The sequence below is a fragment of the Coptis chinensis genome, chromosome 9 (genome assembly GCF_015680905.1).
Source record: "Coptis chinensis isolate HL-2020 chromosome 9, ASM1568090v1, whole genome shotgun sequence".
NCBI lineage: Eukaryota > Viridiplantae > Streptophyta > Magnoliopsida > Ranunculales > Ranunculaceae > Coptis > Coptis chinensis.
The window spans coordinates 83,834,757-83,859,703 of NC_141464.1; the positions used below are offsets into that span (position 1 = coordinate 83,834,757).

The window sequence follows — 24,947 nt, forward strand, 5'->3', positions numbered from 1 at the left end:
ACTGCTGATATGGACCTGCTATGCGGGTTGGATTAAAACATTTTGAAGGAAAATTGTTTTAACCCATCCTTCCCATGCCCTTCAGTCTTGGGAAATCAAATCTTTTCCCTCTCAATCTCCATTACATCATTGGATGGATTGCTATGCGGTCTGCCGGACTCATAGGTGAACTGCGGGGTATGAATCAAAGCATGGAGCGTCACTGCGTTAAGCAGGACTGTAATTTCTTTATGGCTCTGGTGGATGGATGATGTTAATAGACGCGCACATGCGTTGAACGTCAATTGACAGCATACCATATTACCGTAAGACGACGAATGATCACATTTACATTTTCACATAAATGTCCCATCTTTTTAACACTTTTAGGCCAGTTTTAGATAAAGGAATGATCACATTTACATTTTCACATAAATGTCCCATCTTTTTAACACTTTTAGGCCAGTTTTAGATAAAGGAAAAACATGAATGTTCTCTTCGCACTTAAGTTGTAGAAATGAAATGAAAGCTATAGAATTGCCACTGGAATGGAAACTAAATTTTGGTATTGTTTGGTAAATTGGGAAAAAGAAAAGAAAACCAATGAATAGAATAAACTATGTTTGTTATGAAAGAAAAGGAAAATGGAAATGAAATGTGTTTATTGAAGTTTTTCATTTTTCTCTTTCCTAATTTCTAATTCATTTCATGTTTCTTTTTGCAAGTGTGGACTAGCAAAGTCAGTCAAATCTTTGGGGGATGATACACCAGTATCAAAGAGTTATTGATCTCATTTAAAACACGTTTGTTAATCAAAAAAATATATAAAAATGTTTGATATTCAAAAACTAAATAAATAAAAGGAAAACAACCCTTTTCTTTTTCTTTTCCTCTCATATACCTCGGAATAAAAAAAAAAAAAAAAAAAAAATCCTATTTCATGGAATAGTTTTATAACAAATACACTAATTTATGGAATTTTATAACAAATACACCAAACTTATGGAAAAGATGGACTAAATCGTATAGTTTTTTTTGCTACGCTACCTAAGACACCCGTACTAGATTTGCAAGTACTAAATAATAATAGGTGAAACCTAGGGGCAAAGTTTGGGGGGCAAAAAATATTTGAATGTAATACTGGAATTGGGGAAATAATAATAATAAATAAGAGATCCGATATTATTGGCAGAAAACAAAAACAAAAACAAAAGCAACGAAATAGCCAGCGCCAGCGCCTACGTTCTTCTGTTTCTGCTGCACCCAACGTGTGAGTTCGCAGTATACTCTCTCTCTCTCTCTCTCTTGTTGGTTGGAAAGGGTGCCCGCCCTTTCTATCATTATCATCTTTCTTTTATATTCAAGACAAACGAAGCGTCGTTATCTCCTCCGAACAGCACAACATTGTCAACATCAACAACAATAAAGGCTGCTGCTGCTGATTGAGATATATATCTCAGTCGTCTCTCAAGTCTCAAGTAAAAGTGAGTAAACTTTTTGAACTCTTTTTTCTATTTGCATGATCAGCCCCATAGGCATATTATATTATTGCTGCTTATCTCGTCCGTGCAATTTCTGATCTTGCTGTAGTTTCACGCTCTCTCTCATTTAGGGTGTGTATGTATGCATCAATGTATGAATGTAGGGATTTTCTCAAACTGATTTTAAAAGCAGTATGTTCAATTTAAAAGCAGGGAAGTTATGTCTGTTTTTTTCAAAGGATCTTCCCCACCCGTTTGTCCCACAAACCGTCATTGCTCTCAGTGGGCCCAAACCTACATCAAGTATTGTCTCTGCACTAGGAGGGATGGCATCTCATTAGCTCTGGGGTTGCTCAGTGTTCTTAGTTGGGGTGTTGCTGAGGTCCCACAGATCCTCACAAACTACAGGCAGAAGTCAGCAGAGGGCCTCTCTATTGCCTTCTTGATCACTTGGATTCTTGGGTATGTATTACTTATTATTGTTTACTCACTTTATATTCTCCTTAGCAACATATCCTCTATGTCATTCTCTTCAAGATGATTTAGTTTTGACGATCATGTGAGCAATCTGATAATTTATTCCTCTACCTTTTCTCTTATGTGAGGAAGTTCATTTTATTTTTAATCCAAGTACTAGGTTCCCCTACCTCTGGCCACTTTTTTTTGGTACTATAGTGGTATGTACAAGTAATACAACAACAAAGTGAGACAAACGACGAAGTAGGGAGTAAAGTTTGGTGACGGTGCAAATACATTTCGTGCTTTTAACCACCTCAAGCGGAAGAAACTTGTTCAATGCTCGCAAGTCGCAACCGATCGTTTTAGGTCCCAAATCTTGGAGGTTGCTTTCTCCAATAAACGTAGTGCAATTGAACTCCAAACCTTCAACATATTAAATTCTTCAAACAATCATTGAAACCTAGAGAATTTGAACTCTAAGACCATTTACTATGCATTCAGACCTTCAACAAATTCTCCAGAGTTTAAATCTAAAGGTCCTAGGTGAGGATTGTGCGGCCATCTTCTAGGATATAATAAAAGAAAGGCAAAGGTTACCTAACCCAAGAGTGGAGAAAGACGGTTTTAGTTGTTACTTGTTAGGGTCGGGTGATCCAAAATGGTGTAGGTTCCAAATTCTGAATTATGGAGGAAAACCTCCCTCAAATGGGTGGAGGAAAAACCATGGGCCATGTTCGGAAAACTTCCAGTATTAGAGTCAACGTTGTACAAGTTTCTTCGAATCATTCTGGAAAGAAAACTGAAGTACAAGCTTACACCATGTGTATATGGGTTTTCCTTATGTTGTGAATGTGCTACTAAAATGAGAATCATTTGAAGTTCTTGACTTTTGTTGACTACTTCCATTGCAGGGATCTTTTCAACCTTTTTGGCTGTATGCTGGAGCCAGCTACTGTAAGTAATTTCGTTCTCTTAGATAAGTTTATCCTTTTCATTTTTTTCTAGCATTCAAGTTTTAAAGTGTTCTAGTGTGTTTCGTGTAAATATTTTATTTTTTGTTTGTTGTGAATTGGTATACAAGTTTGCTGTCACCAAATGATTCAAAATAAATCACTGTTTATATCAACTGAACTCAAACAGAGATTGAAATAAATATTCTCGACATTCTGCATTATTCATGTTTCAAAGGAAAAAAAAACCCGTCTTTCTGTTATTTCTGAAAATAGTTTCAAAAGGTAGGATGATTCCAATCAGGCTTATTAATGACAAAATGCTTGAATCTGGAAAAATTGTCACTCAGGTTAATAAATACAAATATTGATTCTAGTGTTGGATCGCAAACTGAGTGGTGGAATTTCTTGGAATCAATGATTAGAGTTCAGGGTAATGAATCAAAAGAGCTTCACCTGATAGATGGAATTGTAGAGCATGGATCAGGATGAGTTACTGAATTTCTTATTCAATGTCTGAAAGCCATTGACCAGGACGATTAATGAATAAGTACTTAAATCTGACTGATGAAGTACCAACTAGGCTGAATGATGAAAACAAAACTTTTTCAATCTAATAGCCAAAAAAAATCTATTTAGTGATTCACTGTCTTGATGATTAAAATTAAGGGCTTGGAAATATTGGCTGGATGTTACCTTTCATCAAATACGATATCTTGTTCTGCCTCATCATGTAAATGGATGCCATGCACGTTGTATTTCCTCCTACATACGTTTGATGTTTGATTGTGTGAATATGACCTCTGTCAATTGAATCTGCAATATTTCTAAAATTGAATTTTACTCAACAAGTTGCCTATCAACTTAAAACTTTATGGATTGTTATCAAATCAATTTATAGCTTTAATTTTGTTCCTCAACAACAAAGGTCCCATTCTAAGACAAAAGGCTTATGAGATAATTGGGTTATAAATAACCTTTACTAAACTCTTTCTTCTTTATTTTGCAGCTTCCAACCCAGCGCTATATGGCGATGGTAAGAGTTTCAGCTAGAATCTTTATCATACTTTTAGAGTAATAGGTATTGTTCAAGTAGTGCAATTATTGCTAGACATACGAAGGTAGTATAAATCTGGCAGACTTATAGTCCATTGATAAGAAGCGTATGGGGTTTTGAACTGTTCACAAATAGGAGAGATCTCTTTGACCCATGTAAAGGTACTTAGCTTCGGTTGATTGTTAGAATTGTCTGATTAAGGTACATTTTGGATTGTCGGAAGTGTGAACTGTACTTAACTCAAGTTATCTCTTTGCGCATTTAAATGCCCAAATTAGGAAAACTGTTCAATGGGTAGGATCATCTGAGTTGTTCGATTAATAATTATGGACTTCACACATAGTTTTTGAACTAGAGAAGTGTATCCTATGTATTACTTAGTTGCAGCAGTCCTTGTGCTACATTATTTTTACCATTTTTTTTCATGTCTTTATGAGAGATTATGAAGATAACTTGTTATTGTACTCCGTTGTGTTTGCAGTTGTACACTATAACTACTTTGATCCTTGCGTTACAGTCCATATACTATGGTCATATCTATCACCATCCAAAAGCCAACAAACGAGGTCTTCTCAATATGGTCAGCTTTTATCCAGCGTTACATTTTGTCTACTTTTCATTTATTTATTCTGCACCTACAAGCCTATTTGCAGCCATATATTGTTGTAGGAAGAGCACAATTTATCCTACATTTTTATAAATGTAAATCAAAAAATGATGAGATATATAGTCCCGCATGGGACATTTAAAGCCTTGCTTCATAGTTCATAAATTCTCCACTCTTTTCCAATTGGTTTTTAGTCTGGAAGCTCCAAAGTTTTTACTCAAGTAGTACCCAGATAGTTGAGACAAATTGTCATTTCAGTTACCAACACATAATCTGGGGACTTCAGCTTGGGCCCATGAATGTCTGGCATCCTATTTCACAACTTCGAGTTTTTTGGAATATCAGTCGTGTTGCTGAGCTTATCTTTCTAAAATCATAACTAGTCATTTCTTTTGTAGTCTTTATATGTTCACTGGGTTTACTTGTAGAACAAACGAATTTTGAGTTAAAATGAAGAATCCTTTAGTAAAATTCTATTGGAATATATTCTAGGAAACATGCGTTAGGTACAGCAGGGTTTAGACTTCCTTGATGAGTTGGAAATTTCATCTATTTTTCAGTTACTGTCCATGGCTTTGGAGGTGATGAATCAAAATTGGTTTTCTAGATTTGAATTATTATATCGTGGAAGTTGTTTTTCTTTTTTCTTTTTCTACTTCTTGTAGGGTCTGTTAAACCATCCCAGCAATGCAAAATGTTAGAAATAACATGAATTCTTGTAATAAATAGAGTAATTCTTGCATTTATGCACACAACTTGCGTCTCTAAAGAAAGCTTAGACTTTGAGAAAATTAAGTCTGAAAACCTTGACAGATATGAAATATGTTAAGTGACTATCTGATTAATGTCTCACTTTTCATAGTTTGCGAGGGAGTCGTGTTCCTTGAGTTAATGAAGTTAGTATGAGTCAGATTACTAATCTCCTGTAGCTGGAAGAATGTCTTAAATTTATCACCAAAACCATAGAGGAGAATATTTAGTGGCCTGCTGGTCAGGCCTTGTGGAGTTGGCGCCTGAGGTATTGGGATCACGAAAAGCTATGTAACACGAACACAACATATTTAAAAAATAATCCATTTCGGATACGTGGACACATATTGTATGTAATACACCACAATTTTTGATATTTCACCGTGTCAGACACTTCGTCTCCGTGTATCTGTGTCAATGGAACTTAGACGAAAAGGCATAGAAATAGTAGTAAAATGCCAATATACATAAAAAAATGACATTTTCAATTTGGAACATTCATCTTCAAGTCACATCAATGTAGTTGCTTAAACTCTTCCTTATTCATTGGCTGGAGGGTTTTCTTCCTCTCTTAATGGTCTATGCGATGACATAACCTTTTGACTGTAATACAGGTCCTGAACCTTTTCATGACAGAGCATAAAGATAATTGTATCGATAATAATGTTGATGCGGAGCAGGTTAAGTTTGGGGACAGCTGGACGAGAGGGTCTGATGTCTCTCAGGGGGCACCTCGAAGCTCACCAATACCTGTCATTGCCCCTGTTCTTCCACGATATGGTTCTCTTGGAAGAGAACTGTACTACATGTAATTGTTTCAATTCTATGTTGGTAAAATTAATCTGCTGAGAATCTGAGATCAGGAATAAGGATCACAAACCTCAATCTCAAGCATTAACAGGTGTTAAATAATTCGTTGGACTACCTAAAATGAATCTATATAGTTAAGGAACTTGAACACTTGAATAGAAAAAAAAACGTCTTGCACTTAACGTCGTTATCATCCGACTATTTGTGCTCTTCTTCTGTTTACTGGAGTGATGGAAATATAGTACCTGGTCAGACTGTCTGACATGTTAAAGCTACAATCCATTTAATTAGTGGAAATGGTGGACAGAAGTGAGGCTGAGGGTTAGCATCTTCTCACCCTCACTAGCTTGAAACAACTATTAACATATCTGCCTATGTAGGATTATATACTGATGCACAGCACGTAATTAGGATCATATACTGATGTAATGTACCCCTATGTAGTAGAAGTTGCTGGGTAGTAAGGACTCTAAGGTTAGACAATAACTTTGGCTATCACAAGATGCTATATAGTATATAGTAAGTGGCCACAGTCAAGTCAATTAGCATCAAGGGTTACACAATGGCTAACTACATTTAGTTTCCAAAGTGGTCACCCTTAAAACAAATTTCTGCTCTGCCGCTGATTAATGGAATTGATTGTTGTGTGGCAAATAGCCAAATACAGATCAACTAAGGTTGCCGGATACAGTAAAAGGGAAAATGAAAAAAAGTAGTAAAGTAATTAAACCCTTCTGTTGAGAGTTTCCACTACACTCGACAAAGTTCTTTAAAATGGAATCTTTCATTCATGCATTTACGTGCTTTTTTATTACTCTTCTTTTTTAGAATTCATATATTAATATACTGGAGACACTGAATTGGTCAGGTCAGCAAGGTCTTTATCAAAAAGTCATACACCTGCAGCAGGGTCTGTTCTGGCACAAACAAGTGACTGTGGGATAATTCTTCCAGTTGCTATTCATGATTCACATTCCATAGAAGAGCCCTTGCTTGGTGCCCTTGTCTCTACACAATCTGCACCACCATCAAACACTAAAAGCATGCTATGTGTGGTGAGTATAGAGGATACAATGAATTATTGATAAAATTGAATTGTTTTTGTGTCTCAACTTTATTTTGGTTGCAGATTTCTGCAGTCACATTATTTCTTAGTGGCTTTAATCTCCATATCTCCACTACTAACAGACATACCAGAATAAGAGAGGAATTTCCACAAGGAGTTGTGATTAGAGTAGGAAGAAAGCTCTTGCAGGTAAGTGATTAAATAGCTTTAGTTCTTTATTACAAGGGAGGGGTTGGCGGCCAGGGGGGGTTGTTTTTAAATCTGGATGAGTCTTTAGTCTTTACTTCTCAACGATTCAAATTATGCAATTTCGCATCATGCCTAAATATATATCTATAAGACACCAGCGCAAAGAGTGGCCCATATCTGCATTCACAAGCTGCAATGGAAACTAATTTACTATAAATATTCCATAAAGTATTATGCAATGGAATGGTCCTGTTTTTGCGAAGTGCCTCTTCATATTTTGTCTGTTTTTCTTGTGTTTTTTTTTTCTCAGGACAGTGCCACGTCAGTATTGAGGCATGGGGACGATGTGAGCAGTGGGATCGGGACCTTCTTTGGTTGGGCAATGGCAATTATTTATATGGGTGGCCGGCTTCCACAAATTTGCTTAAATGTGTGTGCTTCTTATGTTTTGACCTCCTCTTACAATAAAGTTGAAGTCATTTTTCGTTCTTAACAGATTTCCTGTGTTCTGTTCTGATATCTTCCATTAGTCATTCCACAACGATCTTTATACTAGTTACACTTTTATTTCGATACTCGAAATACTTTTTTAATCCTTTTTCCTAATGTCTTCTGCTCTGTTTCAAAAAGATAATTTTTTCCAACTTTTCACTTATCGACTAGACCTCTACTTGATAACTGTGGTTAATCAAAGGAGGAAGAGTGAGGGTCCTAGTTGGTGTTTTTGTACATTCTTTTTGTTTTTGTTTTTGAGTTTCTAGTTCTCTAGTTTTTAAATCTTCACTAGTGAATTGTATTGGTTCTAATTTGTTTCGGTTTTTAATATGTTTTGCAGATTAAGAGAGGCAATGTTGAGGTAAGACTTTCTTTCTTGTGGCATGATTTCTGTTATTGTACCAAGGGACTCCATTCCCTGCTGACTGGCTGTGGTCATTTATAAATTTCGATATTATCCTGGTTTAGATCATATACATTTTAATGGGTAACCTTATAGATCTTTTTTCATGATTATTCAGGGTGTCTGGTAAATAGAACTTTTGTATGGGAAAGAAATCTTGCGTTTGAGTTGCTTTTGGTTGCACGATTATGTTTTTAAAACATTTCTTTGTGGGTATAGAAATTCCTAATTGAGGCAATGAAATATTAATTTGCACTCTGGTTGTAAAGAAAATTTTACGTGAAAATTTTCAGCACAGGAATATCAGGACTCCCACCACATAAAGACCTATTGAACACATAATTAATTTTCTTTTCCCATTCTTTACTTTTTCACAAGTCAAGATGTTATTTAAAAATAATAACAAGGACATTGACAGGGTACCTGAATTGCCTAGAGTAGTTGGGAGAACGGTTATGTCCTTTTGATAGCTATATGTAGACCGTGTAACGAATTAACATTCTCTCTTTCATTATGCAGGGGCTTAGTCCCTTAATGTTCATCTTTGCGTTAGTTGGAAACATGACCTATGTTGCAAGGTGAGTGCTAGCATTACATGTTTTTCTCTACATTTCATTTCTGCTCTATGTTGGTGGGTTCTGGTTTATGGATTATCAGTGTACCAACTAAACTTGATTGCTTCTTGTAGCATACTCGTGAGCAGCATAGAATGGTCTAAAATCAGAGCCAATCTTCCTTGGGTGGTGGATGCAGGAGGATGTGTTCTTCTAGACACTTGTGTATCCTTGTTTATCATATATAATCATATTAGGAGATTGAACTTTTAGAGAAAATATACTTGATTTAATTAGGAAACATTTGATATCATAGATATTGTTTCTAAATATGTAAATATAAAATTAAAAAATATTTGAGTTTGTCTACCCCGAGGATATCTTCATAGGGACGAGATCCGAGACCGTTGGATGTGTGATCCAACGGTCTGAAAATAAAAAAACAAATTCACATTCTCTCTCTTCCTTTTTGTTTTTGATTTTCGGACTGTTGGATCACACATCCAACGGTCTCGGAACCTTCATATTCTCGTGGTAGCCCAGGCCAAAATATTTGTGGAAGCTCTGAATATTGAACCTTGACAGCTTTTCCAGATACTTATTCAATTTGTGAATTTCCGTTATTGGAAATCCCAGGTTGTAATGAATAAACATTCAGATTTAATGACTCCTAGCTGATTGGAATTTCTTACGGCATTCTCTCTCTTGCATGTACGTGTGTGTGTAGTGCACGCATGCGAACGCATTCTTTCTTCACAACTTTGCACCTATTAAATGGAATAACTTTTGATTTGGCACATTATCCTTCACAATTTGCACTTTATCCAAGTTTGCCTTTTCAAATTATATATTCAGTAAAATAATTGACCTATTCTTTTACTTATTGCTACAGTATTACCCGTATAAATCGCTCATATAAATTTGTCTCGTATAATTGTTCTAAACTTTTGATCGTGCCATGTATTTGGTCAGCACGACTAATAGGCTAATAGCTCATATTTTAGTTAACTAAGATGTTCGTAACAAAAGATTCAAAGACTGAAGGACGACTATACCCATGTGTTTGTGGAAAATTGCATTCCCTTTATTATACACTTTAACTCGATTAGATACTAACAAAGATATACTCGTACCTTCATAAAATAAGCAGGTCATTCATAGAGATGGACGATCAAGTGCAGAGATGGATAAGGGTGGAATTTGAGCCGAGGGCTCGGAGCTCGGCTTGGGCTTGGCTCGTTTAAGCTCGGCTCGAGCTCGCTTGTTTACTATATGAGCCGAGCTCGAGCTCAAATAAAAGCTCGTGTAACAAATGAGCTTGATGAAGTTCGCTCGTTTAGTTCAAATAGCATATTTATAGTGTAAAATAACCGAGGGCTCGGAGCTCGGCTCGAGCTCACTCGTTTAACTATATGAGCCAAACTCGAGCTCAATTTAAAGCTCGTGTAATTAGCGAGCCGAGCTTGAGCATGGTAAAGCTTGACTTGTTTAGCTCGAATTCCACCTTTAGAGATGGATGATCAAGTGCTAAACTTTTGAAGGTTTGATAATTAATACTGCAGGTCCTTTCTCTTTGCCTTTAGAGATGGCATCATTGATTCTTTTGCTGGCGATACTATACTATTGAGGAAGATTTGCAGCATATTGTTGTGTCTTGGCAATCCAAGTTTCATACATGCTGCAGCGATTGTAGTTGAGAAGGGAAGATATGCACGGCTGCTAGCCTACTATGGCCATTCAAGTTGCTGGCGTGCTTGGATTTGATTTTGAGTTTGAGTATTTTTTCTTATGAGCATATGAAACAGCATTAGATTAAACTAGAATGACAATTCAAAACAACTTGTGCTATCTTTTTCTCTACCCGTTGTTATATGAACTTCAAAAAAATTTCACCATGAAAAACAATGAAGTAGAAACTGATTTTTGGTGGATATGTTCTTCCCACAATATAGATCGTCTTAGAAAAATCAGCGCATTTGAAGATGTCTAGACGTATTACAATTTGTTTATAATGATATAAAATTATCAACGGTTTAGATTTTTCAAATTTCAAAATAACTTTTGATAATGTTAAATATTTTTGTTTGGGCTGATTTTTCCTTGGGAGATTCTCAATTATGAGAAAACTTTTTCCTATTAAACTTGTATAGATTATTATATAGTTCTTGTATAGAAAACTAAATAAAGCAAAAAAATTAACCAATATAGAAAAGCCGAAGAAGTCAAAAGAATGATAAAGATAAGATTAAAATTCAATGTTTCACATTTGATAATTTGTCATAGGGTGATGAAGAAGTTTAATTAGTTATGGAAGTGTTTTCTTTATTTGTTGGAGAAGACGAAAACGTGAGGGAAATGAAGTGGTTTAACGTGATGTTCTAATAAAAACGTTTATTTAACGGATTAAAATAAATGAAAAACAATAGTGGGGTTTTTTTCCGCAATAAAATAATAATAGACTGTATGTGGGCTAGAATATATTGGGGCCTTGCAATTTCAAGCTTTAGTCTTTTTTTCTAGTAGGTTTTCATAGTTGTAATCTTTTACTCCAGACATATACACATGAAATCAATTGCTCTTCTAGCAACTGAATTTTCGGTGCTTCGATTTTGGATTGTTGTTCGCGGGTCTTCAAATTTATATATTGGTGGTTCGTATTCCAAATGTTCCACCTCTATTATCAGAAGATTTAGAGAAACAGTTGTTGTGTACTTGCTATCTTCGAGTATATTGGTAGGCCTTCAATTTTAAATTTGTTGGGGAAGTATTGTAGCATCTCTTTGAGAAGCTTTCGCCATGGTTAACTTTATCACTTAGAATGGCATTTGCTTTCTAGCACATATGACTTGCTACACAAATTGAATGTCTTGCACTGGAGAAGAGCATCATATATTATCGCAATTCATTGAACTACAACTGTCATGGAAGGCACTCATGGCATGCTTTTTCTTGAATTAGCAACAATTTTATAAAAGTGAAATAAAAGAATTACAATAGAGTAAATAGTGAAGTACATGCTCTTCGGTCAAATCTTAGATGGTTTCCTCTTGGGAACTTCCATTTCGATATCCATTTACAATCTGATGTGTTACCTAGCTAATTGCATGTCTAGCTTTTTGGTGGTTTCCGAAAAGTCTGCTTCCCTCCTTTAGGCAATAGTGCAGCTCCTTGCATTCCTCCTATCTTTGTTTGAAGTGTTATTGTAATTGAGCAGTCCAATGAGCACATCTTTTACTTTGTGCTTCTTCACTGCTTTCCAAGACTTGTAACATTCAGTCATCTAACTGGTGTTCACAAATTTGTACTAAGAAGTGAGCAAATTAAAACACGGATCTGAAAAGAGGGTAACAGTTTAAACCCTTACATAAGAGCTTACAGATTGAAAGCCATATCTACTTCAAACAAACACAGACGCACACAACAAAAATTTCAAAAATAATAATAGTAATTGTTAACATAGATTAAGTTTTATAATTACACCAACTCTAAAACTTGCATGTACTACTGATGAGACTCAATGTTAAGTACTTGCAAAATGAATAAGAAGTGGACCGAATATTACCTTCACGTTTGTTTGATTGTAAAACAGTTAATAAGCACATCGCTAGCGCCTAGCGGTGACAATGGAAGAGGAGTTATCACTACATTGCAAGCATGTGTCTTTAAAACTACAGATTAAAAAACCAAATAGAGTTAAAACAACTAACGGAAAAGGCATCATTATAACATTGTATCCATATCATCCTTGCAAAAACATAGTATAGTAAGGACAGAAAAGTGCAAAAGCCAGTTTTAGAATTGGTTTTAAAAATGATTGCCAAACGACCCTTATAATAGTAAAGTTTTACTTTTCTTGTTAAGAGCATTCCCAATGTAGATGTGATTTTAAACTTCGGACAGGATATTTTATTTAGTCTGAATGTAAAAAACGAAAAAAAAACGCTTCAGGTGGAGGGGAAATGAAATATCCCGTCTGAAAAAATAAAAAAATAAAAAAATAAAGAAAAATAAAAATAATAATAAAAATAAAATTGAAAAAACACGGCGTCCGGACAAAAAAAAACTCGAGACAGAATAAAATGTTACGTCCAAAGATAACAAATTGACAACTATCTCAATAGAAAGTAGGCCATTGTTTTTGGCTCAATAAGAATGACAAGTTGTATTTCCCCTCAAAGTGATTTGCATTGGAAATGCTCTAATAATGTTCATATACTGTGAGAAGTTTATTGACCATTTGTTGTTATATGTTGCTATGACAAAGAAGATGTGATTTTGAGCTTTTGTACATGTAGTTTTGAGTTTCAACAGCTCTTAAGGGATTTTCACCGTCAACTTCGTTGTTATTTCATCCCCTATTTTAGGTGAGACCTACAAACGTTAAATTCGTCAAACAGGGCAACGCCAGTTAAAAAGAAAATTCCAAAAGAGTTATCCTAAAAGGCTAAAACACTATTAAAACCCTAATACTAATTGCGTATTTGCGTGGCCTTGAATGGGTATCGACATAGATAACCCATTTCATAACAATGTGAACTTATTCTTCTTGTGTTACAATGGAATACAAGAAGTCAAACAACAACAAAAATTAAGAAAACCACCAAGAAGTTGATATCACCAAAAACAAAAAGCACCTCCGATCAATTCCTTCTACGGTAATAGCTTTTGGCAACCCATGCTTCACATCCTTTGAATAGCTAGCGCTACTGAAACATGGTCCAGACTACAATGTGATTCTTGTATCTTGTAAAAATTGATTAAAACACGGGACATGTATTCTATAAAATCTTTGAAGTTATAAATCCACAAAAAGTAACAGGAAGAGTTGATTACAACGCATTCGGCAGTCATCGTAAGATAATGCAGAACAAAACCATCTTAGCGCCTTCTCAGTCTTTAGAAGTTAAATCCATTCTCTGGACTGGCGGTGCTATGACTTCTGCAAGTTTGAAATTAAGCTGACGTGAATCAATTGACCTTTCACGGATCTCTCTATATTCTTGACATATTGCACACATGTGGCAGAAAAGGTGAGTTGTCAAGTCACCACAAGGTACTTCCTGAGTAGGATATAAATCCCAGAAAAAAGGAGGAAAAGAGTCAATGGAAGAAATTTGAATCGAACTGCTCATACATTGTCATGTTTAAATGGTTCACATGTTTCAGTGTATTAGTGTCCTGCCTGGTTTATCATCCACCCTCATACTGTTCAGTTTGCACTGTGCATAATTAATGAGACCAATCGATAAGATCAAGGTTCCAGATTTTATGCAGGATGGAAGGCATATATGGAGATCTCTAATTAGGGAAGTAAATGAGTGTAAGCCATAGCATAGTAAGGAAAAAAATAATTTTTTAGAGTGAAAAGGGGGAGAGAAACTATCACTCAAACTTATAAATGCAATTTTTCTTTAATATCCACCAACGAGATAAAATAGGAGAGGATACTTCAAACTGGATCAGTCGGCTGTGACATATACAAAATACTAAAGAAGCTTATGATCGTTCCAAACTTCCAACCAAATTTACCGATGAATATGAGAATGACAGGGCGGACATGTGTAGAGCTCACTGGTAGTAGTTGCGACCCACACTTACGGCCTTACATTTCATTGGGGTGGTCCTGCTGCCTAAAACATGTACTCACACAAAAGACTAATATTTGAGTACCTGACATAATTTCCCTTGTACCTGAAAATCTTAGATTGGTGGACGTAAATCAATGGTAGATGAAACACAGAACTGAATATGGTTACACGGTATATAAATTAGTAATGTGTATTGTCTCAAGGAAAACAAGCAATAGACACAATAATGTCGAGAGTACATTTCCTTCGAGGAAGACATTGGCTAAAATTGGAACAGTACGTAGAATAGATTGGCATGGCTACGCACAAGGATGAGAAGCACCGGGAGACTTTCCAAAATTTTCTTTCTCAAAGAAGTTGAGAATGGTTTAGGACTTTAGGTACACAAGAAGTACTCTCATTTACTAAAGTCCTTCAGTAGCTGATAGATCATTATTGCGCTTACCATACAAAACTCTAAGCTAGAATGATTATCCATGCTCAATCCATCATTAGCTGATAGTTGATCATTACTGCACTTACCATAACAAAACCTATATGTCATTAAACTAATATAATTAATCATTGTTACAGTAACAAACAAAACAGACTATTTTTGGAAAAATTAGCCAGTTTCTCATTTTCCTTTTTAATTGTTAAATAATCGCAAGAACCACAAGAGTGTCATTACTGATCATTTTTTTTAAGAAAACATCATTAAACAGCGATTTTCCACTGTTTATTCTTTTATTTCAAAAGTGTTGCATTGAATTGTACTTTTCTCAGGCAAAGCCACTCCAACGTTTGACAATGAGATCACATAGGTGCCTTCCCCCAACTCTGAAAACTCTTTCTACCCAACTCTTATGACAGACCTCTCTTATTAGTTTCATCATATAGGCTTGGTAAATAGAGTACTTAGTTTCTTTCCTCTTTTTTTGGTAATATATTTGTAACAGTGTGTGCACTGTGCAGAATCCTGCTTGCCTCTTTGATTTATATCAGCAGAGGTATTTTGATGCAGAGCATTAGTTCCTCTGTCAAGTGTTATAGGACTTTCTACACATTTCATAGGCGGGAGCCTATAGGTTCGGTGGTCAAGTCCATGGGTCGTGAGCCCACTAGTTAGTTGTTGCTTTCTTATTACTAGTATAAATAAGAGGCTTGTAGTTAGGGTTCTTCAGGGTTGATGTTTATGATTTGTGAGATTCAATAAAAGAGTTGTTTTTTAGGTTTCTTTGTTTTGTTTAATTCAAGAGTAGATTTAATAAACTGAAGCTTCCGCCAGTTTAATCTACATCATATTTTATTACACCAACAACTTTATTTTCTTCTATACTATGTCTTCTCTCATCTACTGCCGACAATTCCATTATTTATCGAATTTTCCCAAATTAATCTCCTGCCAAGTTGTTAAGGGATATACATGTTGTAAATTCGCTGAAGCACGTGACTTAATATTACTAGATTCTCAAATAGAAAAGGCACCAACATTGTTCTAGTGAGCTACAGTATATTCACCATCTTGATCTGTTATGGCCCGTTGGACACGAGGAACCTAAAATCTTAGTATAGCACCCTTTTTAGCCTCAATTAGACGAACCTAATTCTACCTAGGTAGAGCAAGTCAAAGAAACAGTATCTTTTTCAAGCTTCCTTCAGGTTATTCAACATGGCTGTTATTTAATTACCTTCAAATCCCAATGCTTTACCTTCTACACTGGTAGTTCAACAATTTGAAGGGAGATGATTTCCTCCAGAAGGGATAACTTCCCGTTAAGTATCAACAGAGTAACCGACACTAAACTAATCGTCATGGCTTGCAGATATATATCCACAGATTTATTGTGGTGCCTTTTTCTTCTTATTACTTGCGAAACGAGTAAGTATCACGATTCAACAAGTTGATCCTTGTCTATGTTTAACAAGTCCCATATGGTGGTCAATATTCTAACGTCCTTTAGCTAGATTAATAATATTTGAGCAAAGAGGCAAGTGGTTGACTAAGGAAACAGTTTGGTGTTAGATTGGCGTGCAACACATAGAAAGTATCATCAAGGAAAATATAATTTAATGAATGAAGGGGTGAACAGTTGAAAAAAAAGAGGGAATAAGCATGATGTCGTACCGGAAGATCATATTTCGACCGTAATGTCCTGCGATAGCCACATGCATAACATGCAACAAAGCATCCAGGCAAGCAACAAAGAGTTCCATCAGTTAGCATACAACAAATTGCATTAACAATCCCCCAAAGGATAAAATGGGTGATGCATGATCCAGCCAATGTTCCAGAACCCAAAAATTCAGCATTCTTTCCGAACAAGAAGCAAGGGCAAGTAAGGCCTAAGCAACCTGTTAAACAAGAAGAAATACTTGATCAACAACAGAGGAGATGCTAATTAATTAGTTAAAAATCAGATACATTATTGTACAAAAGGCTCAAGCCAGATATCAAACAAAACAAGAGTGATGAGAAGATAAGCCAGTATAAATACCCAATAATGGTGATGAGATATTAAAGAGGCCACACCTACCATGTATAAATTTGTAGAATATAGACAACTAAATATAAACAGAAGGAAGAATGCAAAATATAATTTTGTATTATATTAAAAATAAATAAATAAATAAATAATGGGAAAAAAAAAAAAAAAAGTAGCTAGGGAGGGAGCATACAGCTATGCATATCATCACAACAAGCGCAGATCCCTGAAGTCCACTCATCATCATGTGACAGCGGTGGTGGTGGTGAGCTAGACGAGGTATCATTGGCATTGCGAATAATCTCCGACTGTTCCAATGGAATATAATAAGGCGGAGGTACATAACTGCTGTTGTTCTTGTCTAGTTCCATTTTTCTTTTGAGAGAGAGAGAATATTACGGAAAGCTCTCTGAATGGGTCTAACAAGTTTGTTTATAAAGACCAAAACCCAACTCTGAATGGGACCCGTTGAACTCGGAATTCTCTTTGTTTTGTTTCAATGGGGAACAAGGAACAACAATTGTGATTTGTGAGTGAGGTGAGAGGGAATCATCATCATAAATCAATCAAACATCAACCATCGGTAAGTAATAATAATATACCATGGATTATTACAAGGTGTTAGGGGTAAAGAAGAACGCAAGCTTTCCGGAAATTGGCTCTCAAATGCCACCCGGATAAGCAGGTAAGCTTGCCAGAGACAACGCCCTTGTCAGATTCAAGCAGCTCTCCGAGGCTTACCAGGTTCTCGTCGATGACCAAAAGCGTGCCCACTACAACCGTCAGGCATCCAGTTCCAGTGGTCGTTATGGTTATTATAACCACAACAACAATAGTACCTGGAGTAGGAATGAGAGTGAGAGTAGGAGGCCGCCGCCTGGATACGGTGGAGGTGGATCTTCCAGATTTTTTGACGTAGCTCTTCGTTTTGTAACCACTCGTTATTTCCTTCTCAACGTCGCCTTTGCCAGGTAAACCTAGAAATATCTATGTATGTATTACCTGCGCTTGTATTGAATTGTATCTGTAGGAGAAGAAACTATAATTTTCCTTGTACTCGTGAAAAATGCTTTGCAGTAGTGTGTTATTGACTTATTGGGCGGGGCAACCCTCATTGAAACAAGTGGACAAACACTCTGGAAGATGAATAATTCTGGGGTACGTTATGTTGGGGATTACACCAATACCAATCGGTTCCCCACTACACAGATAATTTGTATGAACACACTTCAACTCCGGACAAAATCTAAATATCAACTACAACCTATACTAACATGCCCAAACTCACTAAACAACTATCAACAACATATAATAATGTAAAGCGCTTAAAACAACAAACCACAACACAAAGATTTACCGTGGTTCGCCAATGATGCCTACTTCCACAAGAGCCGCCTTAATAAAATGGGAAGGAAGATTACAATCTCCTTTCTCACCTTACTAGATCACTTTTATCTCTTTACGTGGTGTATGTATATCTCTCAGAAGGTTCTCTTTGTTTTAGTCCGATTCCAATCCTTCCTCGACTTGTTTTGTTCTCATTAGGTTAGGTTTTCCAAAACCTTGATTTTGGTTTTTTCTCCAAAACCAAATTCGCATCGAAGAGCAAAGCCCACGAAAATAGATTCGACCAGCTGCTTACTCTCGAGCGAGTCGCTACCAAGCACTGACACGGATCTGGCGCCACTTTGAGCTGGTCGCCTCTATGTTATCGAGCTCGAGGGATGCTGGCGCTAACGGATGTCGAAGTTTGCCCCGCTTCGGCCGGTTTTCCCTCCTCATGTGAGGGATAACTCAATAATCTCCCCCTAACAAATTGTGGGGGCTACCTCCATGCAATTGCCAAATCAACAGAGGAGGTGGCCATTCCGCAATAGCAAGAAACAAACATCAAACTTACCTTTCGGTAAGACTTTGGTCATCATATCCCACCCGCTCTTGTTCGGATGGATCTTCGATATACACAAATGCTTGTCTTCGAAAGTACTTCTAATCCAATGATAACGCATCGCGTGTATGTGTTTGGATCTAGAATGAAAACTCGGATTCTTGCTCAAGTGGATGGCGCCTCGACCGCCACATAGAACTACAAACCGCTTCGCTTTTTAAGCCCTAGTTCGTCGGGGTTAACCTCTTCATCCATAGCAACTCTTTGCAACACTCAGCTGGTCGCAATATACTCCGCTTCAGAAGTGGAGGGGCAACACACTTTTGCAACTTAGATTGCCAAGAAACCGCCCCCCGCAAAAGTAACCGTGATAACCGGAGGTGGACTTCATCGAAGTCAACATCACCGCCATGTTCCGTGATCGCTGTAGCCTTCAAGTAAGGGGCTTACTTCCACCAAAGCACAAACATGATTTGGAAGTGCCTTTGAGATATCTCAATATCCACTTAACACCTTCCCAATGCTCTTTTTACCCGGATTTGATGTAAATCGCTTACCACCCCAACGGCGAAAGCAATGTCCGGCCTAGTACACACCATGGCATACATCAAACCGCCTTTATCATGGATGCATAAGGAATCTTTTCCATCCGACCGCTTCATGCTCACCCTTAGGACACATCTCTTTGGTCATGCGAACCGCCACCAAGCGATTAACCGATCGCTTGATCCATGTCAATCTCTTCAACACCTTTCTCAATGTAGCTTTCGAGAAAGCCACAACTTTCCACTCTTTCACACGAAAGTGATCCGCATCCCAAGTATCCGCTTTGCTTGACCCAAATCCTTCATCTCAAAGGACTTACTCAAGTCTTTCTTCAAATTTTGATATCTTGTTGATGTTTGGGCCAACTATCAACATATCATCCACATACGCCAATAATAGACAATGAAATCTCCATCCGAAATCTCAACAAACGCGACAATGATCGGAAGCGACTTCTTGTATCCTTGCTTCACCATAAAGGAATCAAACTTTATGTACCAATCGCCTCGCGGTTGCTTGTCAACCCCCAAGCTCTTTTATCGCCTTGCATACTAGGTGCTCCTTTGCCTTTGACCTCAAACCCTCTCCTCGGTCGGTCCATGTAGACATCTTCTTCAAGGTCTCCATGAAGAAAAGCCGCCTTAACATCTAGTCCGCCAACCTCTAGGTTCATACTTCATGCGGCCATACCCAATACCACCCGGATAGAAGTCATCTTCACTACAGAGAGAAAAAATCTCATCAAAGTCAATTCCTTTCCTTTTCCGGATCCCTTCACAACAAGGCGAAGCTTTGTGCCTTGGGTGAGGATTGTTCTCCTCATGCTTGACTTTGTATATCCACTTATTCTTGAGAACTTTTCTCCCCGCTGGGTTTCTCAACTAACTCATAAGTGTGATTCTTATGCAAAGAATCCATCTCGCCATGCATGGCCTTCAACCATTTTTCTTTGTCCTGCACCTTCAAGTGCCTCTTGATAGTACATAGGTTTCTCCACCATCCGATAGTAGCACGTGCACGCATGTGGTGGATACCGTTGAAGCTAGTCTCTCTCTCGCCGACCTCCTTGCCCCATCTCGGCCGGTGCCTCGTGAGGATGCACTTCGCTGCTCGTGGTGGTTTCATGCATCTCATCCGCATCTTCTATACCAATAGGTTCTATCCCATCATGAAGCAATAGATTCTCATCACGAGCTTCAAACTCATGGTTCTCGTGATTCTCAATGCCTTCGCGACGCTCCACGTAGGAACTTCGGTTCAATCAACAAGATCATCGGTGAAAGCCCGTGAAGCTTCTCACCCTCCTCAAAGTCCGCTATGGTTTGGTCTTCTAAGAACACAACATCTCGACTTCGGATTACCTTCTTGTTAATCGGATCATGAGTTTGTAACCAAACTTTTCATCTCCATAACCCGTAAAAATGCACCGCTTGGCTTTGTCATCAAGCTTGATCTCTCATCCTTCGAATATGCACAAAATGCCCCGCACCCAAATACCCTCAAGTATCCATAATCAACATCTCTCGCCGACCATACTCTCTCTCTCGATAATCACTATTCGAGGCTTTGTCGGGTGACAAAGTTGATCACATGCACGGGTCAGACGCATTGCTTCTACCCAAGAGTTTCTAGGTAGCTTAGAGTGAGATAACATGCATCTTATCCTCTCTACAATGGTACGGTTCATTCTCTCTCGCTATTCCATTCTCATTGCGTGTCTTGGGAACGGTCCCGCTTCATGACGAATCCCATGACTCGCAATACTCTTCAAATGGCCCAATGTACTCACCCCCATTATCCGAAATAATACACTTCAACAACTTCCCAGCCTCTTTCCACCATGTCGTGGAATTTCAAACACGCCAAGTACTTCATCCTTGGTCTTCGTGACTATAGGCCCATATCTTTCTTTGACGATCATCAATGAATGTCAAGAAGTACGGCTCCCCCCGGATGGGACTTCACTCTCATAGACCACATAAGTCCAGTGTGCACTAGCTCAAGGACGATGTCCTTTCTCGCGGAGAGACGAATCTTTGGAAAGACACCCCGTGTTGCTTTTTCTACCAAACAATGAGTACATGTATTTAAATGTGTACCTTTAATGTCCGGCATGGCCTTTTGCTTAGCAAGAACTTCCATCCCTTTTATGCCCATGCGATTACGCCTCTTTGTGCCACGCCAGATGAAGTTTCTTCTTCTCACCAGATTCGCTGCTTTACACAAACTAGCCCTCGTTTTTGTAAAGAGAGCAAGTTTTCTTTCCTTCGGCGCTACAATGGAACCTCTCGCCGGTTCCATACCCCGCTACCAAACGAAGTTCACAAAGCCATCGCCATCTAATTTCCCAAATTAAAATTAGCTTAACCGTATGTCGGGGACATGTCTTACATCCTTGAGTGTCAAGGTGTAGCCGACATTGGTTTCTATATGAACATCTCCAATGCCTATAATCTTCGAGACTCCATCGCTACCCATCCTTACTTCACCATATTCACCACAACCGTAGGTAGTGAAGAATCCCCGCGGCGGTGTGACGGATAGGATGCTCCCAGATCTATCACCCACTCAGATCCCGACATGAGGTACTAAGACAAAGACACACCACAACGACACAATTCCCACTAGGTCGCCGACTAGTGCAGTAGTATCTCTCCGCCTGTTTCCGCCTCCTCCGCACCACCATGTCTTCATGTACACGCTTATTCTTCTCATCCCTCTTCGTTCTCGCGACTCATATCCGTGGCCTTTGGTGGCACAATAGTAACATTGTCTCTCCGCCTTTAGAGTTCTAGCTTCACCCCTAGATTTACTTCGCCATCACCTCTAGAACGAGATGGTTTTTCGCTTCGACCTCTCCCCGCTTTCTCGCGGAAAAGGACCTCGAAGTTAGAAGAGTCGCTTCTTGCACTCCTTCTAGTCTCCTCATTCAACAAAGACGTGGTAGCCATCTCCATGGTAACAATTCCATCCTTGGTCGCTCCATGTAGAAAACCGCTAATGTCTCCCAACTTTCGGGTAGAGCCTAATAGAAACAAAGCCTCAACTTCGCCTCCCAAATTGATCTTCATCAAATGCATCCGATTGATGATATTCTCAGACTTCATTAAGATGCTCGCATATCAAGAACCTTCTCGGTACTTCGTGGTTCGCAAACTTCTTAACGACTAGCACTTTGTTTCCACCCGACTTCCTCTCATAAAGGTCTTCGAAGTTTCTTCCATGATCGGGCGTCGTAGTCTCTCGGGCCACATGGTGAAAGACACCGCCGCCTATCCATTGCCGAATGTACCCAATAGCTTTTCTCGGCTGCTTTTTCCACTCAAATTTCATCGCCTTTTCTTTTTTTACTCCCTCATTCTCAATGGAAGTGCCAAGTCCTTGCAAGATAGCAAGTCTTCCATCTTGGCTTTCCGTGATGGTGTAGTTCTTCCTATTCGGACTCATCATACGAAAGTGTTCACTTTAATGGTCCATCTCTACAAGTTATTTAACCTCAAATCTTCTCTCGTGAATTTCACAAACACCTTCCCGACCAAGATTCGATAACACCCTAGCTATTCTAACCAAGGCTCGATACCACTTGTTGGGGATTACACCAATACCAATCGGTTCCCCACTACACGATATAACTTGTATGAACACACTTCAACTCCGGACAAAATCTAAATATCAACTACAACCTATACTAACATGCCCAACTCACTAAACAACTATCAACAACATATAATAATGTAAAAGCGCTTAAACAACAAACCACAACACAAAGATTTACCGTGGTTCGCCAATGATGCCTACTTCCACAAGAGCCAGCTTCTTAATAAAATGGGAAGGAAGATTACAATCTCTCCTTTCAAATCTCTCACCTTACTAGATCACTTTATCTCTTTACTGGGTTGTATCTCGTAAAGGTTCTCTTTTGTTTTAGTCCGGATTCCAATCCTTCCGACTTGTTTGGTTCTCAATAGGTTAGGTTTTCCAAAACCTTGATTTTGGTTTTTTATCTCCAAAACCAAATTCGCGGCATCAGAAGCAAAGCCCACGAAAATTAGACTGAAAAGCATACACTCGAAGCTCCAGTCGCTACTGAGACCTGACATCGAACTGGCCACTTGAATTGGTAAGCCGCCTCTGTTATCGAGCTCGAAGCGAAGCGGCTTCTTTCCGGCTGCGCTGATTCTTCGGATGTCGAAGTTTGCCCGTTTCGTCTCAATTTCTCTCCTCATGTGAGGGATAACTCCAACACGTTACACACTTGCATATAGCCTCAACCACTCTTTTTGCTCTTTCCCTTATCAGACTATTCTTCCAATTAGTGATATTGTGATTGTCTATTTTACAGTAATTTTGATTATACAACCAACTTATTGGACGAACCAAATCATACAGACAGATAGATAGATTGATAGATTGAATTTTCCAAACAATCAATAGTAGATCATTTGTACATATTCCACCTGTAGATGACCTCAAATGGGCTAATGTTACAAACCAAATAGCTTGTTAAGGCCGAGATTGGATGAATTCTTGCTTGCGTCACAACAATTTGTAGTCTTTAATAAATTCCTTGTTATAACAAGGGCGTATTACAACCATGAAACCGTAGGATTCTCTCCCACTTTTTGTATGTTTTCTCTGTCACAGGAAGCGTAGATACAGCTCCTGTAAGATGATCATTGTTAGCGTACTCTTCTATCAGTATACATCTCAGATGTATTCGATTCTTATCTAGCTTCACTACGGTGATACACAAACGTGGTATGCCATGCACGAAGATCTTGTACTGGGAAACTCTCGATTGCCGAGAAATCTCACTTTTATATCACGTTGTAAGGTCTTAATTCTACCAATTGCAAAGGAGAAGAAGTGGGGAAGAAGATGGAGAAAGATTGATAAAATTTGGACGTCTCATTATTTGTACTTATAACACTAATTTACAACCATATGTAAACATGTTTAAGCTAACATGGACTCTCTCAATTTATCTCCCAACACATTCACCAGATGTATTATTTCCTAGTGGAGAAAGATCAGCCAATCTGGTCTGTACTTAGAGAAAAGTGATATAGATTTCCCCTAAATATTGATCCAATATTTTAGAAAGATTATAGAACGAAAACTATACAACGTGAAAGCTAACGGAACACTTTCATAATTTCTGATTTTCTTGAGCTTTGTTTGCAGAAGTCATTTGAAGAAACTATCGAGTCTGTTGAGAAGATAAAAGGAAAGAAAGGTACAAGGTGAAGAGGCTCAATCGTCATTTTCTCTTGCACCTGTACTTGGTAAAGGCTGGTGTAATGGTATAATAACTAATGCTCCAGGATTATATATTCATCTGTAGTAGAGAAGACTGATTTGCTTGTGAAGCATTTTATAAATCCCATAGCGGTACAGAAGGCTGGCTATTTAGAGCATTCTTTTTCATGTCCAAAGAGAATGATTTAGTACCTCGAAGAATATAAGGTTAAGAACAGGTTTGAAGATCTCGCAGGTTGATTTGTTTGGGGAAGCAGTGGGATCCATTTGATGGTATATGTAAAGCCAAAATAGTTATCCTTTTCCACTCTAAAGGTGACGTCTCCTACCCAATCTACACGAGGAGAAATATGTGTAGATATCTGCCACACAACAACAATTATCAGTTTGTAGAAATCTGC

General features: G+C 37.9%; 3 protein-coding genes and 1 non-coding gene across 11 annotated transcripts; 3 read left to right on the top strand and 1 right to left on the bottom strand.

The window, feature by feature from the left end:
- The first annotated feature begins 997 nt into the window (after nt 1–997).
- On the top strand, nt 998–10,731 carry LOC147478910 (vacuolar histidine transporter YPQ3-like). Of its 6 annotated transcripts, none has more exons than XM_086584241.1 (14): nt 1,220–1,450; nt 1,674–1,922; nt 2,831–2,873; nt 3,879–3,905; nt 4,408–4,506; nt 5,898–6,091; nt 6,962–7,148; nt 7,223–7,348; nt 7,659–7,778; nt 8,184–8,204; nt 8,766–8,824; nt 8,935–9,025; nt 9,395–9,511; nt 10,363–10,731. In XM_086584241.1, exons 2-13 carry the CDS (start codon nt 1,681–1,683, stop codon nt 9,476–9,478), a joined length of 1,293 nt encoding a protein of 430 aa, XP_086440367.1. In that variant the 5' UTR covers nt 1,220–1,450; nt 1,674–1,680; the 3' UTR covers nt 9,479–9,511; nt 10,363–10,731. The 6 variants fall into 6 exon arrangements, with proteins under 6 accessions (XP_086440364.1, XP_086440362.1, XP_086440367.1 ...); XM_086584240.1 differs by having other exon boundaries at nt 1,327–1,463; XM_086584238.1 differs by lacking the exon at nt 10,363–10,731 and having other exon boundaries at nt 998–1,450; nt 9,395–9,597.
- A 2,555-nt stretch (nt 10,732–13,286) lies between these two features.
- LOC147478911 (PLAC8 family protein) lies at nt 13,287–17,226 on the bottom strand. Of its 3 annotated transcripts, none has more exons than XM_086584950.1 (3): nt 17,047–17,226; nt 16,496–16,722; nt 13,287–13,860 (listed from the first exon to the last, which is right to left on the bottom strand). In XM_086584950.1, exons 1-3 carry the CDS (start codon nt 17,222–17,224, stop codon nt 13,690–13,692), a joined length of 576 nt encoding a protein of 191 aa, XP_086441076.1. In that variant the 5' UTR covers nt 17,225–17,226; the 3' UTR covers nt 13,287–13,689. The 3 variants fall into 3 exon arrangements, with proteins under 3 accessions (XP_086441076.1, XP_086441077.1, XP_086441078.1); XM_086584951.1 differs by lacking the exon at nt 13,287–13,860 and adding an exon at nt 14,181–14,430; XM_086584952.1 differs by lacking the exon at nt 13,287–13,860 and adding an exon at nt 14,565–14,900.
- Nucleotides 14,629–14,731, top strand: LOC147478912 (U6 spliceosomal RNA). Its single transcript, XR_015209916.1, has one exon. It is a non-coding gene; the product is annotated as a U6 spliceosomal RNA (small nuclear RNA).
- Nucleotides 17,227–17,456: 230 nt separating the features above from the next.
- Nucleotides 17,457–24,773, top strand: LOC147478913 (Chaperone DnaJ-domain superfamily protein). Its single transcript, XM_086586307.1, is given in 5 exon segments — nt 17,457–17,494; nt 17,496–17,551; nt 17,554–17,825; nt 17,934–18,011; nt 24,472–24,773. Coding segments are annotated over 5 exon segments (507 nt in total). The 3' UTR covers nt 24,535–24,773.
- Nucleotides 24,774–24,947: the final 174 nt, after the last annotated feature.